Source organism: Myodes glareolus, chromosome 13, assembly GCF_982192425.1.
Source record: "Myodes glareolus chromosome 13, mMyoGla1.1, whole genome shotgun sequence".
NCBI classification, from domain to species: Eukaryota; Metazoa; Chordata; class Mammalia; order Rodentia; family Cricetidae; genus Myodes; species Myodes glareolus.
In genome coordinates, this window is record NC_142038.1 from 53496076 (window position 1) to 53514415 (window position 18340).

The window sequence follows — 18340 nt, forward strand, 5'->3', positions numbered from 1 at the left end:
CTCTCTCCCCACAGCCTTGCTGACACCCTTGTCTCCTGGCTCTCTCTGACGCACCTCATGAGCATTGTCCTGTGATTCCCCTTTAACCCCTGCCCTCTCTTCTGACCATCTTAGGCACTCTCAGGAGACTGCTGCACCAGACGATGTGACCTCTCTGTTGCTTGGGGCTCCTCTGTGCTTACTGGCCCATTTGGCATTCTGTGGACCTTTCGTTTTAATATGTTGGCCTGACCTTACTGCCATATCTCCAGTTTTTTTCCCCGCTTGCTGTCTACTCACAGTAACACCTAAACTGAATCCCTGAGAATTTCCCTACGTTTCCTCCTTTACCTCATAAGATTTTGGTATTGGGCTGACTTTGCTGCAGCGTGAACGTGTGGCCATGCTTCTGTTGTATCCCACATTTTACAAATACACTCCTAAGTTAGGCAGTGTTATTCTGGCTGGGCTTGGGAGGAACTTCATGTGTACAAACGTTACATTCCCTGTTAAAATGGTGGACAGATACCCCAGTTACTCCTGTGCACTGTCAACATTGTGTTTATGAGTTCACAGGAAACTCATTCCACAATAATTGCTGTGTTTAAAGCTAGCATTTGATTTTTAAATTTGAAGCTAAATTATCAATGTATAACTTCATAGAGTGTCTCATGCTTTTTCTGTTTTGCTTTATTTTCCATTTAGTCATTGAAAATAGCATTTCACACACATGCAATACAGTTACCTTTAATGTGTTCTTAGTTTCTTATATATCAAATAACCACTAGATTAAAATAGCCATCAGATTTTTGTATACCTAATGCATGGCACACTGCATCTACCATAGAACTTAATTTTATGCACCTAATAGTTCAGTGTAGTGGAGGTGTGGTCCCCTCACTGCTTCTTCTGAGATGCTCCAGACAGAATCTAAGTGTGATTTCTCCGTCTCGGAAAGCAGTAGGGTTAAGGACTGTACGTATGGGCATCCCTGTCTTTGTTAGGAGTGAATTCTGCAATCAGTGTTTTCTGTATAGTGGTCACTTATAATGAACAGACTTTCTGGATTCTCGTTCCATTGCTTGGATGATCCATAGTCATGAGACGACATAGAAGGAGTTTATAAAGGTGACTGCACTGAGATTTAAATAGAAGTTATGTTTCAAAATTGTAGACAGTGGAAAGTAATTTTTAATGCAGCCTTCCAAAAATAGTGGTGTGTGTGTGTGTGTGTGTGTGTGTGTGTGTGTGTGTGTGCGCGCGCGCGTGCGCATTAACCTCTGCTCTTCCGCATTTCTGCTCTCTTGAGGAGGGCTGCCCCCCAGAGAGTGTCACAACCAGTAACCGGTGTTCTCTCCCCGTCTCTCGCAGTGTAACGAAACCTCGTTCTTTTTCGAAGCTCGAAGCAAAACTGCCTGCAAACACCTCTGGAAGTGCAGTGTGGAGCATCATACATTTTTTAGGTATGTCGACGGAGTACTTTGTTCCCGGTACAGTAAATGAAGGTGCTGTTCGATGCTCATGACAAGTATTGAGTTCCATAGAAATATTTCTTGATTTGTTCAGCTCTTCATCCTCTTGGTTGCGTTAATGCACATATATACACATATGTGTGGTGCATCTACATATGTACTTACGTTCAGATTGATATGCACATATATACATATGTGTGGTGCATCTGCAAATGTACTTATGTTCAGAAATGATATGCACATGTATGCATACATGTGTGGTGCATCTACATATGTACTTACGTTCAGATTGATATGCACATGTATACACACATGTGGTGATCTACATGTGTACTTATGTTCAGGCTGATATTCTTTGCTCACGCTGTAAGAACAATTCAGGGATAAATATTAAAAACTTTATGGAAAAAGCTCAGAATTACCTAGCAGCTATGTGACAGGGGTGGAAATTTGGTGTTTTGCTGTGAACATACTGCAGTTAAAGAGCCTGTAAGGTACCTCAGTGGAACTGAGTAATCCTCCTGCCTCCGCCTCCCATGTGCTGGGATGGACATGTGCTATCACACTCAGCTCTGTAGGTACACTTTTTACATCATTATACTTTTTTTTATTGTTTCATGTCTTTTTGTTGTAAAGATCAAAACAAAACAGCAAAACTGACTTCGGTTGTTAACACATTATTTATTGACTCGAGATTGAATTCTTCTCCTTATTCCCATACTGTTTGTACTGAGTATTACAAAATGACTGTTAATCCTGCCAGGTACATTCAGCCTTGAATCCCATAATGGGAGGCAGAGGCAAGCAAATCTCCGTAAGTTCCAGGTCAACCTGATCTACGTAGCAAGTTCCAGGCCGGAACTACAGAGCTACATAATGAGGCCTAGTCTCTAAAGAAGAACCCTTTGTACAGTTTTTGCTGATCTGTTAGGGGTCAAGACTTTCCCCACAGCCCCCGATCTCTCCATAGTGGTGTCCGTTGGAAGTACTCTGAAATGAGAAATGTTGGAACATATCGTACATAAAGAGTGAACCAGTACTACGTGTGATGTGATTGGCTGCCATTCAACCTCCACACAAGTAAATCAGAACAGTGACAAATTCCCAAGATGACATAAGGAAAAATGTGTTACCATTACCGTTTCCTAGAGAACTTCAGAAATATGAGGGAGTCGGGGTTCAGATTTAACTTAAAGTAACTGGGTATGGTTATTGGGCTGAACAGATGGTTCAGTTGTTCAGTGAGCCTGCTGTCCTAGCAGAGAGCCCAAGTTCAATTCCCAGAACTCACATCAGGCAACTCATCACCTTTAACTCCATATCCAGGGTATTTGACGCCCTCTTCTGGCCTCCACGAGCACCTCACTCATGTGGGCATACACACACACACACACACACACACATGCACACACACATACACAGTAAAAATACATCTTTTAAATAATAGCTGATTGTTATTTCCTCCGAGTATGTAGAATAAGTAAAATATTTTAGCTATCTCTACTAAATAGTTTTTTGTATAGCTGTGTGCTCAAATGTTATACAAATATTTGTATTTAAAAGTCTCTGGTTTTCTTTTTTAAAATTAAATAGAATGCCAGAAACAGAGTCGAATTCACTGTCAAGAAAACTCAGCAAATTCGGGTCTCTAAGTTCTAAGCATCGGCCCAGGTAAGTGGAATCTCCCCTACCCCTCATCCTGGGACTTGTGCATGTTAATTCAGTTACCTGTACATATGTGGGCTCCCCTCCATGCTGCCAGCAATGCCAGTGTACTGTAAATAAATCTTTTGACAGAAATGGCTTTTCAGTTTTAAATGTATCCAGCCTCTCCATTAGCTATGTAAAGTTATGGGCTTTTAGAGCACAGTGGAATTTGTTATATTTAGGATTTCATTTTGCTGTAATTATCAGTTATCTCCAATTATGTTCTGTGATTATGGAACAAAGCAGATATTCTGGATTATAACTGACCGGTTGTGATGTTAGAATATTCGGTTGATACCATACTGAACAATTATTCGACATCAAACATGCTTTTACATATATAACCTACATATGCATAAACCTGCTCATAGTAATGCTTACTATGTATCAACGTTGTTGGGCATTTTGTTTTTATTGTTTAATACTTTCTATAGCTTCAGTTCACCCTCACAGTCGTCTGTGATGTTATCGACATTGAAGAAACTGGGGCTTAGGGATGCCAAGGGACTTTCCACATAGCCTAGCTAGGAAGCAGTGCCGTGGGATCCATGACTCCATGACCTGTGTGCTCTTGACTATTAGATAGAATCAGCCCATGGAGAGAAAATTTGACCATCGTGCAGCCAGTTGCCTAACTCTTTCTTTAACACTTTCGTTAAAAGTGGGAGTGAGCCCTGGATTTTGAAAAAACATTTGTCTTGTTTCAGTTCCTTCTGTTCAGTGGAGAGCTGTGATGTTTCAGGAATTCTGTTAGGGCCGCAGATGTAGACTCAGCTCAAACCACTCTGCTGTCTAAGAGATGCTGTATTCCTTAGGCAGAGAAGCAGGTTTCCAGGCCTAGTGAAGCCAGGCAGGGTGCAGAAATGCTACCGAGGAGATGGGAGACTGACTACTCTGTCAGCTGACTAGGGACATCACTGGATGAAATACTTGCACAGGAGATTGAAAAAATCATGCCTGCAGGACTGCGGTGTGCCAGGTTTTAATTCCTCTCTTTAATGACCCTCTTTGAAGTCTTAAATCTAAGACAAGAGAGCGTCACTAAGGGTGACCAACAGCAGATATCCAGTGTCTCCAGTGACTAGGTATCTAGCAGAGTGTTTGCTCATTTGATGACAAGAAAAGTATTATTTATTCTAGGCACTTTTGATTTTGTATGAAGGTTTTTTCCAATGTGTAAATATTTAGCCTTCAGGTTTTCAGAGTTCTTCCTTAGACAAGAATAGAATTATGAAATATTTAAGAAGATAGTATAACTTTTACACTGAGAAGAACAGGCAACACCCAGTATTTTTGCTGTTTTCCTAATCATGGTATTGCCAAGGCTAGAGAGAAAATGCTTAAATCTGTCTCCTTGTCAATGGTCTGCAGCTAATGGGAAGACATCTGTTTTCTTAGTGTTTAGATGATTAAAATTATAATCATGCTGTTTAACATATGCTGGATTTAGATGACTTCTGCAAATATAACCATACCTGATTTCTCAAGTTTATTGAAATGCAAATATTGTGGCTACTGGGAATTATTATTAGAAATTATTCTTACTGGATTTTGCATATTAAATACAATTTTTTTTCCAAGAAAGCAATTAAAGGTAACCTTTGCAGAATAGGACGTTCTGCTAAATCTGCTCTGATTTCATGACTAATGTTAACTGCTTGGCAAATCTTAATGAAACCCAAATCTATTTATTTGTGTGTAAGAAGCACTAACTTCATGCCACTTGTGGGAGAGAGGCATTTCATCTGTCTGGTCAGAGGCTAGGCAGAACAGGTCTCTGATTGCTGGGTGGTCACTAATGTAGACTGGTGATAAGAGTTGGCAAGCTAACATTCTTTTAACCAGTATCACATGCTTGCCTCTTTGTTTAAGTAATCTCGAGATACCCCAACATGAAATAGCTCTGGAGCACAATAATCGTCACCTCCTGCAGGCTGTGAGATAAGGCGGCAACGGAGCTGTGTCCCAGGCTGCAGTGTGTGGATGTAGATGTGTGTGTGTGTGTGTGTGCATGCATGTGTGTGTGTATGCACGATTGTGTATTTGTGAATGTGTGTGTGATTGTGTGTTTATGTGTGTATATGTGTGCATGCATATATGAGTGTGTGCATGGGTGTGTGTGGTTTGCGGAGACTCTTGTGCTGTGTATATAAGGAGAGGAAGACAGCTTTCTAGTCTTTCTCTTTTCTGTCTTAGGGCTCCCAGAATGCCAGGGTGATTGATTCTTGCATCTTTTAGGGAAACTAGTTATGGTTTAAGAAGGGGAGGAAAAATCAAAGATTTTAAATGATGTGAGACAATCATGTTTCAGAATTAAATTGGGAAGAAGGCTGAGCTGAAGTCTGAAGTTTTGATTTTCTTGTTTTCGTTTTGAGAGACCCGAGATCTGAAATGGAGACTGATTAAGTCTTTGATTAAGTATTTTGTTACATATTGATATCTCCTTATTCGAGTCCCTTGAATATTAGCCTTCCCTCCTAACTGTTGTTAAGCTCCTTGAAAGAATGAGCTGCACGAACTTCGTAGGAGGCCTGAGAAGCAGGCATCCTCTCTGTAGGATTGAACCATAGGAGCGCTCGGATTTCATGAAGCACAGAAGAGACCCAGTTCCCAGTTCCCAGTTCTCCTCCTGGGTGTCAGGTGCTTTCCCAAGCACTGCTTATTTGGTCTGCACAGCGGCCCACCAGAGAGGTATCATGTCCTCAATTACAGGAGAGAAATCAGAGCCCTCCCCTGGGAAAGTCATTAAGCTAAGGACCCTTAAGCAGCGAATCTTCTATCTGAAGCCAAGCAACGTTCCCTGTTATTTCCCTCCCCTTCACTGTGATGCTCAAGGACGGTGGCTTTGCCAAGCAGAATAGGGAAGCTGCCCGTGCCAGGGTGTGAGGAGGCATGGAAGTGGGGACTCTCATACTTGATGCCCGTTATTTGAAACCAGAGATGAAAAGCATACCGTAAGAAGGGGTGCACTGTAATAGTGAGGGTGAACGGGGGCTGTAGAGATCTCTAAAAAGAAACAAACAAAAAAGCCTCAGAGACCACATGGCTAGGAAAAGGCAGATCTGAGTTTTCCTCAAGGCTTGAAATTTCTTTTTTTTTTTTTGTTTTTTTTTGTTTTTTTTCAAGGCTTGAAATTTCAAATTAAATAGTGAAATGTTCTGTTCCTCCTTGTCTACAGTCTGCTCTGTACTGACCAGGTGGAGAGTATGAAACCCGTTGTAGGCCTGGATCTTGTGTAGCCTGTAGTAGATTAGTTGACATTTCTAGACCTTAGTCTTATTAATCTTGGGAAATTATTTTCTTATTACTTTGTTCCTGAGAGAGGAATTATGAGGAAAAATTGAATAATAAAGTAAAATTTCATTATAAAATGTCCCCAATGGTCTGCACATTTAGTTATGTTTTTATGATGAATGTTTTTTCCCTCTGTGAAGCGAGGTGCATACTATCCAAGCCTTTTTGATATTGGAGAAAGTCTGGAGAAGGTAGACCTGGTCTTCATGCTCTGAACCATATATAATAATGGAATCTTGTCTATTTATGGGATTTTTTAAGCTTTTCAGAAAAAGAGTCTCTGTTCATAGAGGCCTCTAAGTTTACAGTTTTAGAGACTTCAGGTGAAGGTTAGCTGGGTCCATTGTATTGGGTCCCTGGTAAGGCCGAATCTCGTGGCTGTGGGAGTGTGTGGTGGGAGAGACTGATGCCTCATGCTTGCTAAAGAGGGTGAGGGTCAGGAAGAAGGAAGAGAGAGGAGACAGACAGGTCTCAGTTCATATATATTGTACATATTCACTTGGAAGGCATATCTCAATGACTCACTTTCTTTAAATAGGCCCCGCCTTCTAGCAATCTATTGGGCTATAAACTGACCAATAGATTAACCCATTGCTGAGATTATTAACTTCACAACCTAGTCACCTCTCATTTTGGCTACTGACAGAAGCCAGACCTTCAACATATAAAGAGAGTGTGTGTGTGTGTGTGTGTGTGTGTGTGTGTGTGTGTGTGTGTGTGCGCGCGCGCGCGCGCACGGGGGGGGGGTGGGAGAGAGAGAAAGGAGAGAGAGAGACAGAGAGAGAGACAGACAGACAGACAGACAGACACAGAGAGAGAGATTTAAAGCAGAATGCTAGGCTAGGGAAGGAAACTGAGACTCCAGATCCTCCCATGATCTCTAGGGAAGCAAACCCCGTGTGTAGGCTTCTAGGTCTGTTTTCTCTCTTTCCAGACACATGGCTTGTTAAGTGAGGGGATATAATAAATGACTGATTGTGCCAGGGCTCAGAAACAAAATCACACTGGTCTGTTGCAGGGATGCCTTACAGCTTGCTGTGTGAGCACAGCCCGGGACAGGCTAGCAGAATTACTACCGTTGCATAGTTCACCCACCATGACTTCTCCAGTGTTAGGCTGTGGGCCTCAAGCCCACCAACAACCATGATTTCTAGCCTGTCCAACCTTGAACATAAGCCTAACCTTTGATAAATCTCCCCTTCCTGCTGGTCCTTCAGCAAACTCTTCTTTTTCCCTGACATAAGCCCCTCCCTGAGGTTAGTGCTCCTTTCTTGGTCAGTAGCATCACGGGGATCAGTTAAGAACCTCGGCACACCCATATTCCGCTGCATCTGTGCTTTCCTTCCCCGTCTTGTTTGCAAGGTACTCTGATCGGATTGTCATTTAACTCTGGCCATATGGTTTTACTCCTGCTAATCCAAGTGTCACGTTTTTCCAGTGGCAGGACAGCTCTGCAAATGAGCCGAGATCTCTCTATCCAACTTCCCCGGCCCAATCAGACCGTGGCGAGAAGCCGAAGCAAGACTTACCCCAAGAGGGTAGCGCAAACGCAGCCAGCTGGTGAGTGCGCCCAAATGATCCAGCAGTTTCTTTTAGGCTGGTGTATAATAAAACATGCTAAGTGGTGACTACAGTAATGTAATCTGTTTATCCTATTTTGAGTGCATGATGTGCAAGTGATCATGTGTGTATGTGTACATGCTAACATTTGTGTATGTGAACATACTTGTACACACGGCACTGCACACGTGGAGGTTGGGTCAACCTTGGGTGTTGGGCGTCACTTTCTATCTTGTTTGAGACAGGGTCTCTTTTTGGTTGTTCATGGCTGTGTATACCAGGAGAGCCGATCTGTGAACGTATGGGGATCATCCTGACTCTGCCTCCCATGTTACTGTAGGAACACAGTGATTGCAGGTACATGGTCACACCCAGCTGTTTTTACTTGGGACCAGGGGTTTTGAACTCAGATCCTCACACTTGCATGCAGGTGCTTTGGTGTACTGGGCATCTCCCTAACTCTTTGTTTTTAATACTAGAATTTGTAGTGTAACTCTGGAAAGTTTCAAACAATCAGAAGCCTAGAATCCCCTGTGAGCTGGTCTCTTGGTTCTTAGCAATGCTTCATAAGACGGGTAGAATCTTAACTGAATTTGTCTTATTTCTGCCACACCTGAGGGACTGCAGAGGCAACACAACTCTGTATTCTGTACTCAGATGGTCATATGAGGCGCTGGACAAACTTTGACAGGCATCCAGCATGCAAGAAAGAAGAGGAAGGCCCAGGCTGTCCTCAGACCTTTCTAACTCAGGATGTCACTTTCCCTGGGAGGCACAGGAATAAGGGCTGGGTGTGCCGGACACTTCCTAACTCAGTACATGACATTTCCCACACATTTTACAATTAGTTTCAAAAGTACAGCCAGGGAGACCTAGGTCAGTCTAAGGTCACCCAGAGTGCTTCTGCAATCACATAGTAACTCAGTTAAGTCAGTGTCTTAGGCATACGCTTCTAGTCTTCTAACGGCTGGTCTGATGTTTTATTTTAGCATACTGAACTATCTTTTTATGTGAGTAATATCCCATTGGGCTACCATCCCATGCTAAAGATTAATAAGCAAACTTCCCATTCTATTGTACTTCTGAAAAATCATAAACACTATCTCCTTCCCATCATCATGTTGAAGCATTAATCTAATTAATTTTATCAACAGAAAATCAGGAGTCTAATATCGGGGTAAGACCCTGAAAGATCAGAGAACAGGGAGCAGCCATCAGTAGCCTCCTACCTCTCCCATTCCTCAGCCCATAAGGGCTGAGAGATCCTCTCTCTACCCCACCTTACCACTTCCTGTCTCCTCTCTGTCTACAGTCCTCCAAACCTCTATGGTCAACGAGTGGCTAGCTCCCCCCTCTGACTCCAAGAAATTTTGTCAGAATACAATCAAAATATCACACAGCATCATGTCCTACTTTTATATTTTTGTTGCTTTTGTTATTTTTAACTCACAGAATCTAATTAATGCTGCTCGTATGCACAGAGGTGTGGGTTTACCCCCCACACCCGGCAGGGGTCGCTCTCCAGTGGCCGCACTCCTGTGGAAGCGGAGTGGTGGGGGTCCTAAGTTGTAGCAAACATTTGAAGAGAGCCCTCTAGTCCTCCCTCAGCGATCGTTATGAGCTTTCCTCTCCACACCTCCTGCCCCGTGGAGGACGGTCATCCCTGCAAAGCTGCTCTGAGAGAGACCAAGACAGTGGGGTCTACAATAAGACCTCCTAGGTCCCAGCTGCCCAGAGAGTCCACCTGCCAGCCTGCGCTCTTCTCCCATGCTGGTTTCTCCAACGCGGCCTTTCACTCAAGTCTCTGTTGCTAGGACACAGTCATCGCTAACTGTGCAGGAAAGATGCGGTAGTTTTCATTCATTAAGGCTTGCTTTTTAAACTAGACTGGGGATGTAGTGCAGTTTAAAGTATATCAGGCCCTGGATTTATTCCCTAGAGCTGGAAGAAGGGGGGAAAAAAGCCCAAATTTCACTGTCTAAAAGAAGCAAAATATTACTTTAATAAATAACCTTGCTATAGTTATTTAAAGTATTTGAAAATTTTGATCATAAAAATGGCAGAGGCTGATTATTTTTGCAGTATTAGGGATTGAACCTAGGACCACATGCATTACCACGGAACTATATCCCCAGGTTTGTTTTCAATTTTTATTTTTGGGAGACTGGAGAGATGGCTTAGCAGTTAAGAGTAACTTGCTGCTCTTGCAGAGGACCCGAGTGTGGTGTCCAGCACCCATGTCAGGTGGCGCATGACCACTTGTAACTCCAGCTCCAGGGCCACGTGCAAATATCTACATGTAATTAAAGCACAAGAACAATCATCCTCTTTAAAAACAAAGTTTTGTTTTTGTTTTGGGTCAGGGTCTTGATAAATTGTCGGGGGTAACCTTGTACTGCTCTACTAGGCCAAGCCTGATAAATTTTTAAAATAGAGACTATGTTTTTTGGTTTGTTTTGTTTTTTGTTCTTAGTACTTGCCCTGTATTAGGCAGAAGTGGAGTTATAGTTTAAAGAAGACACAGGTTATTTTTTATTTTAATAAGGCCAACTATTATTTTTATAGACTGAATCCTTTTAATAAGATCACCAAATGAAGTTTTAGCACTACAGCTTTTGGACTTATCATATATTCTCATCTCTCATTTCATATATTTTTATAATTAACAAGCAGCAGTTGACTGGAGCTGGTTATTGCTAGTTTGTGTCTTTAGCTTATATGCAGCACTTTTTACTTTAGAAGACACTCCTTTATTCCTTTGGAAGAGAAAATAGTCTGATTTCAGTAGGTGACTTGCCCCATTGAACCTACACCCCAGCTCTCGCGAATTTAAAGAGCCTTGGACTCACCTCTCAGTCAGGAATAATAAATGTCTGGTAGCTTAAAGGTCATTGTGTTTTGAATCTGCCAAGCAAAGGCCTTGGCACCTCTGTGAGGAAGTGCATTCCAGAGTCAAGATTCTACACCCCGAAGCCTGCTGCCCCACCCAGATGAGTTCAGTGCCAGGGCAGGCGGCCAGCGCATTCCAAAAACCAGAGCTGCCTCTGCGGCTAGAGCCCCAGTGTGTGAAGAGGAAGGGAGGTGGCGGGCAGGAAATATGCGTATTTGCACAGCCCTTTCTCTGATAAGGTCTTGGCAACTCGGACAGGTGGGTTCTTGTAAGAAGCGTCTGCAATATGTAGGCAGTAAAGACAGAATATTTAAGTAGAGCCCAGAATAAACTGTAAAGGAAATAGTAACACCATCAGCAGGGCTGTGATTCCCCAGGGAGGCATTTGGTTCCTTAGGAACACGCCACTGAAAGACACAGGAGGTGCAGTATCATCTGGATCACAGAAAAACAAGACAGCGGTTAGGAGCTCTTGCTGCTCTTGCAGGGAGTGGGCTTTGGTTTCCTGTGCCCGCTCTGCAATTTATAACCCACCTGTAATTCTAGTTGCAGGGGATCCAATGCCCTCTTCCCGTCTCTGTGGCTGCCTGCATGCACATGGTACACACACATACATGTAGGCAAATATTCATTAAAGCAAGACAGTGTCATCAGTCTTCATGCTCTACAGTGGGGGCCGTGGACACCGTGACCAGAAAGTTGAAAGAATGACTTTTGGGGGAGGATTGCTGGGCTGAGTGAGCGGGCAGACAGCTACTGCCTCGGCCGTGGCAGCAGAATACACTCATTATTTAGTCATGATTCTTCTAGTGTTGTAGGAAGCACACAACCTGGATATTTATGTGTGCCATTCAGAATTCAAGATATGAGTAATTCATTTCATTTAGAAAATGTATGTGCTAAATCTGAGCTACAGATTTGGTTTGTAGACTGCCTCTTTAGGATCTCTGGTTGGAAGAGTTAGGGCAGACGGTTGACCTGCTACATGGTCATGAGATGCCTCTACCTGTCTTGGAGTTCCCAATGGCCTCCTTTAGTAACCCCTGGGGGAATCACGTTTCCTCCCAACACTCCTCCATCACTGTTGGCATGAACACTTTGTTATTAGTAGGTTGGTCAACCCACTATAGGGAGAGAGGTTGCCACAGCTCTGTACCACGGCAAATGATTTACCTGCGGGTAGCTGACCGGCATGTCTGGACAGGAGGTAGGCCCAGTCAAAGCAGTAGATATGGAGGAAGTGTTGACGGAGTGAGGAACAGTTTCAACTACTGCTTTGTAGCTCTGGGCTGCTGAAGAGGCCTGTCAGGAAAGAGGCTTTTACTGGGACACTTGCTCTAACTGTGCGGAATGTTCGATGTGAGTCAGCAGAAGCCCAGCATAGCGAATGTCCATCGGGTCTCTTATGGTGAGGCGGAGAGAAAAGGGAGCTCTGTGAGTAGGGTCTTCATCAATCCAAGGTGTATCATCAGCCCAGCGCATTCTGGATCTAGTGAATAGAGGAAGCCAGACTCGATAAATCTGAGTTTGGCCTTAGAAGTCCATGGTATTAAATGTGTAGTGTTGCAAAAGCACATAACCACCTTGAGCCTCGGTTTCTTCATCTGGCAGGTGCGGATCTTAACTCTGCCTCCTGGTTTGCCGCCCTGGAGATGGTGTTTCAAACAAGTTGAACATCTTACTGTGCTTCAGTGAGGGCTTGGTCCCCTTTAGTGTTTTCTGAAATCCACCCATCAGTGTTTGGATTTTGCTTATGATGCTGTCATACAAAGGATAATAAGGCTGTTATGGGATGGTGGGCAGTGGAGAGGGGGTGGGGAGAGGTCACTGAAGTGCCATGGATGGGGATGAAGAAGTAAATGGGGGAACTTTCATGTCACCGAACAAGATTCAGTGTTAACAGAATATGAAGGAAGACAGCCGTTCTGGATGCTTCATTCAGCTTTTCCCCTTTGTTTTGTGAGAGGGTTCCAGGCTGGTCATTTCCACACGATCTTCTGCCTCAGCCTCCCGAGTGTTGGCTTGAATACGGTTAGGCCTTGGCCTCCTTATTGGCTTCCTGCCTTCTAGAGCAGCCTTTAGTCCAAGCTGAGTTCTTTGAATCCTGGTAGGAAAACACATATTGTTAAGTTTAACATCTTTCTAACCTAAGTTCAGCCAAACACTCACCGTGTTGGAGAGAGTTCTCTAGAATGGTTTTCTCTTGTAGCACTGAAACTTTGCTCTCCCTCAACACTCCCTCCTGCCAACTGCCTTTCTGCTTTCTCTCTCACCCCCCTTCAAATGCGCATTGTTCTCCTCCCCCTCGGGATTTCCTGTGTCTGAACTGGAAAGTGAGTTGCCAGGCCTACTGGGTGCATATCACATCAAGTAGACAGTAGAAAGAGAACAAAGAGAAGACAAAGGCTGCGGAGAGGGGCGACAGTATTGTTGAACAAACAACATAGGGATAGCGGGGTTCTGGATCAAGGAATCTTAGTAAGCTCAACAACTTCACCTGCCTACTATGAGCAGGCTGTGTTGTAGGTACACCATAACTACCTAACTGTCTGGTAGTTGGGAAGTGCCCTGGGAATGTCCACCGTGCCCAGTACCATGTATCCGTCAAGAGAAATCTGAGAGCAGGGTCTGAACTTGTGTTGGTGCGATTCCACAGCCCTTGGGTACTTGCCATGAAAGGCCAGGCTCCACAAGGGTCCATCAAGGGAAGAGAATGTTAATAACCAGTGTTTATTAGACGTTCCTGTGTGCTTGGTTCCTCTCTTGAGCTCTCCAGATGGTGTGACACTCAGTTCTTTTAGAAGATGCGGTGACCATGAGTGTTTAGGTTAGAAAGTGGGAGCTGGGACTTGTCTGGGAGCCACAGAGCAAACACGGCTGTAATAAGTATAGAATGATCTCTAGACTACAGCACAAGCAAGAAATGGGGAAGGAGCAAAGTAGCCGGGGCCCTGGTAGTGACTCATGCTCCCATTGTATAAAAAGATATACAAAAATCCTGGGTGGGGTATATGTGTGCAGATACACATGCAGGCAGGGTATATTACACACTAGTAATAGTAGCGACCTTTAAAGGGGAAGTGTTTTTAAGCAAATGAAGAATGGGGGAAGACCTATTTTATTTGATTCCCCCCCCCCCCCATGTTGTAATTTTTAAAAGCCTAGTAGATAATTGTCAGGACTGTATTATTCTGGGAAAATGGTTTCAAACATACATTCATTTTTTTTTTCTGATAGAGATAGTCTCGAATGGCTCTGAGCTGGACTCTGATGTTATTCTAGAAAGTATACAGTATGATTTGTAGAGCAAGTGATGGGACATGCCAGACCAAGCTTAGAAAACTCAAGTGTCAGGAATGTCCCCAGTGTCAAGACGCCAATGGAAAGAGAGAGGACAAAGAAGGACAAAGCCCATTGGGCTCAGAGAGGGGGGAGGCAGAGTCATTGAGCAAGGAGGACTCAGGACTCTGGATTCAGGGATCCGCAAGTCCCCTCAGGTTACAACCTTAACTATGTTCCTCTACAACACGAGCAGAGCTGAGTGTTCAGAGGCTAGGGTGAGGCGCTCCGGTTCTGTGCACGATAGCCGTGTTAGAGACCTTAGGGTGTTGCCCAGATGGTGCCTCACGGAGCACGGGCTTGACTCCGGAGAAGGAAGGGTCTTGAGCGTGCGGAGTCCTTGCAGGAGCAGAAGTGGCAGGTAAGGAACCAAGACCAGGGGAGGTGAAGTGATTAGCTGGTCACTAAGAGTAACTGGTTCTTTCTTTGGCTTGGAGGCTCTCTGGATCGAGATCACTTGGGGCGAGGGACTGGAAAAAGTGAGAGGTCGGAGACTGGAAAGAGATGCGGACGTGATAGCCTTCACACCTGTCGGGCACTGCCTGCTCGTTCGTGTCTGTTTTCTCCGGTCAGCCAAGGACAGGAAAAGGATGAAATTAGTGTTAGCGCGCTTCCCAGGGCATTAGAACAAAGCATTCTGAGCATAAGCGGCTGCGTGGTGGCTGTGGAGACGGTTTCTAGAAAAGTGACACAGTGCTAACTTTGTTTTGGACACAACGTGATTTGGCTCTTCCTTTTCAGTGATAATCTACTGAGACAGTGTCCAAATCTGGGTCTCGGCATTGTCTTCAGGTGGACTGTAAGAATGCTTGAGGAGAATCGAGGTTGCTCTTGCCTGGTTATGCAAGCTCTTCCTTTAGGAAAGCCCACAGCGGCCAGCGAAGGAAAGGAAAAGGAGCAGGGAGTGAGGCGAAGGTTGTGAATAATCCCCGCTGACTGCAGAAGACCTCACAGCATCCTCTGTCCTCCCATTCGCTATAGAACAGAGGCGTGGGATGTGTAAACGTTGAGAACCCTTCCTCTCCCTGAAGTACTAGTGTTCCCTTAAGTTCTCTGGCTTACCTGGCTCAGAGTCGGAAGGATCAAACACAGAAAAGATAGAAAAGACTTTGGGGGAAAACACCACTGCATGCTCGATCGTTGCTGCTTCAGAAGCCTCAAGCATCTGTGAAAACTGTCGTCCCGAATTGTAAACTGTGTCTTTGTGGGACTGGAGAGGTGGCTCAGTGGTTAAGAACACTGGCTACTCTTGCAGAGGACCCAGGTTCTGTTCTCAGCCCCAACATGGTAGCTCACAACCCTGAGTAACTCCAGTCTAAGGGACCCGATACCTTCTTCTGACCTTATCTGGCACACGTGTGGTGCACATGCATGCAAGCAAAACATTCATATGCATAAAATAATTTCAAATACTTTGTATATTTTTGTTATTGGAAATACATCACATTTTATACTTCAGAAAATGTTTTAGCAAAGGTTCAATGAAATCCTTATTGCCAAGTTGAATATTATCACTTGTAACAACCTTTGCTCTGATACTAGTTTTAAATTATTCTTATAGTTAAAATTGACAATATGGCTGACATTTTCACCTCTTTTGGTTAGCTCTTTTAGTTAAACATGGGTACTGTTCGCCTGGTGAGAACCAGGGAGAGATGACCATCCCTTCTGGGAGGCTCGTATAGTGTGTGTTTGACTTTGACAGCTGTATTCACACACAGTCCCTTGAACCTGCTTGTGGAAGTCAGTGGTGGGTGGGATTGACTCTGCTTGGGCCCTTGCTTGTTACCAGGGTTCATACTACGGTGCCTTGATTCCAAAGTTCGGAAAATGCTGTGTTAGTTAAATACACACCCTGCATGCCCCATTTCTTCCCCAGGCAGCAGTTAAAGGCTATTTTTGAGCTGTTTGGAATTCTGTTTGGGGCATAGGTGTTCTGGAGCAGACGGCACCTAAGATTTACACAGCTATGATGGAAGACGGCTCGTATTTTCTTTGGATTCTGAAGTCGGGAGTGGATGAATTTGCATGGCTCTGTTTGCCTTAGATATTGATTTCAATATGGAAAATGTTGGGATTCTCTGAGTTTAGGGTAGCTGTAGTCGGTGTGGGGAGGGTGAAAGATTCATGGCGGTGTGCATCCCTGGCAGCTCCCCTGGCAGATGGGTGGGAGACTGGGGAGGGTGAGAGACAGATATGCCCTGGAGGGAGGCGGGAGAGGAAGGAGCTCCATTCACTGCTACTAGAAGTGCCCTGCTTAGCATGTGGAGTTCTTTGCTCTGTGGGGTTTCTGACGAGAGGGCAGACAGTGCAGATGCGTTTGCCTTCTGCAAGTGTGGGCTAATCTGTGGTAAGAATGGGTCTTCTGAGGACCCCTCCAATCAAGCTCCCCCAAAGAAGGTCACCCGGAATGCAGCAGATGCATCGCTAGGCTCGGCACAGCCAAATGTTTGGGGCTGCATGGCTGTCCCTTGTACTGCTGTAGGCAGCTGGTTTGCGGAGAAACAGAAGTGGAGTTGACTGTGAGAAACACTGAGGAACCACGCTGCTCTGAGCACAGAGGGTAAGGGAGTCTTTGTATCAATGGATTTCTAGCCATTGTGAGACCCTTCAGGTCGTCAGCTTTGGCCTCTTTAATCAGAGCCGGCTTCATCACTGGACAGTTTTAGTGACACTAAGGGAAATAGGTTTTTAGGATTTTTTTTCTTTTTCTTTTTAATTAATGAGGAAACCAAACCAGTTGTTAAGCAGCACTAAGCAGTCATTCAAGGTTGAGCGAATACCAGCAGTAGACGAGGATTTGAATCCAGGTCTTTAGAATTCTTAGGGAACATAACTGAAAAAAAAAAGTCAGTGTAAACTTTAAAAAGTAAAATGTCTAGAGTTATTTGAAAATACTCAAACCTGCTTTCCCTCCTGTTGTGTGATTTCTTACTTCAGCAGATATAACTTGCTTCAAAGATTTGAAAAGATTTGTGTGTATGTGTGTGGCTGGGTGGGTGTGTGCACGTGTGTGTGTGTGTACACATGCATGTGTTACGTGTGTATGTGGAGGTCAGAAGACAGAATGTGGGAATCAGGCCCCTTCCTCCACCATGTGGATTCCAGGGACTGAACTTGGCAACAGGCTTTTGTGCCTGCTGAGCCATCTTGCCAGCTCTTAGCAGATACTCTGTTGCTTTGTGAAGGAACAGCAAGTTAGTCGGCTGGAACTCGATTTGTAGAAGTCCAGGCTGGTCCTGAACTGGATTCTAGAGTGCCTGGCTTACAGAGCTGTGCTTGGACTGCTGACCCATTTCTGAGGAATATATAATAAAATGCAGTTTGGGAGGCAAAGCATGTGACTTCTTTTTTTTTTACTTCTTACTACCCTCCCTCTCTGTCTCACTCCCATCTCCCCCATCCCCCTTCTCTATTAGCATGTTAATATCTTGCTTCTGTTGTTTTCTTCAACTCCAAAGAGCTCTGTTTGAGGTCATGTGACCTGATTCCTAAGGGTGGGACATCATGGAGGCTTTCTAGGACACAGATAGTTCAGTGGTTTGGATTGATTACTAGTTTTTTTTTTCTTTTTTACTGAAAGAAATCTATCTATAATAAACATGCTGACTTTTTCTCCACTGTGCCTTTGCAGTGAATCTTCCCACATTTTACAAAGGCAAATAGAGCGCTCTTCCAACTGAAATCTATTGTATCTGTGTCTTTAAACCTCCCTGGCTGGTGTTGGGAAGTAAATGATTCTAATTATCAAGTAACATCTGCTTTTCTGAGCTCTTTTCTCATTTTCACTCACAACAAAATTGAAGGGCCTGTGACCTGACAAATATTCAGGATCATTGCTGATGCTGTGTCACCAGGAGATACGGAATTCTTGGAGGAGCTTTGGGGTGTCATGTGACCCTTTAGTGGGGTATCGTGACCCCTTTCTGGGGTGTCATATGACCCCTTAGCAGAATACTTTTTCTTTCTACTTGTTTTTGTGCCTAAAAGTCTTAGCACCAAAAAAAAAAAAAAGGAATTAAAATGGTAATGTGTCTCTTCTGTTAAACTGTTTCAGTCTAGCAATAGGTAATTCTTTTTTTTTTTTTGTTTTGCTTTG

General features: G+C 44.1%; 1 protein-coding gene across 2 annotated transcripts in view; it reads left to right on the forward strand.

The window, feature by feature from the left end:
* Positions 1 to 18340, forward strand: part of Epb41l4a (erythrocyte membrane protein band 4.1 like 4A) — a 200599-nt gene that overhangs the window by 141050 nt on the left and 41209 nt on the right. For both annotated transcript variants that reach the window (XM_048442513.3, XM_048442512.3), the window contains exons 11-13: positions 1351 to 1442; positions 3045 to 3122; positions 7891 to 8012. In XM_048442513.3, the coding sequence (XP_048298470.2) occupies positions 1351 to 1442; positions 3045 to 3122; positions 7891 to 8012 (292 nt within the window). The remainder of the gene's footprint in view (positions 1 to 1350; positions 1443 to 3044; positions 3123 to 7890; positions 8013 to 18340) is intronic.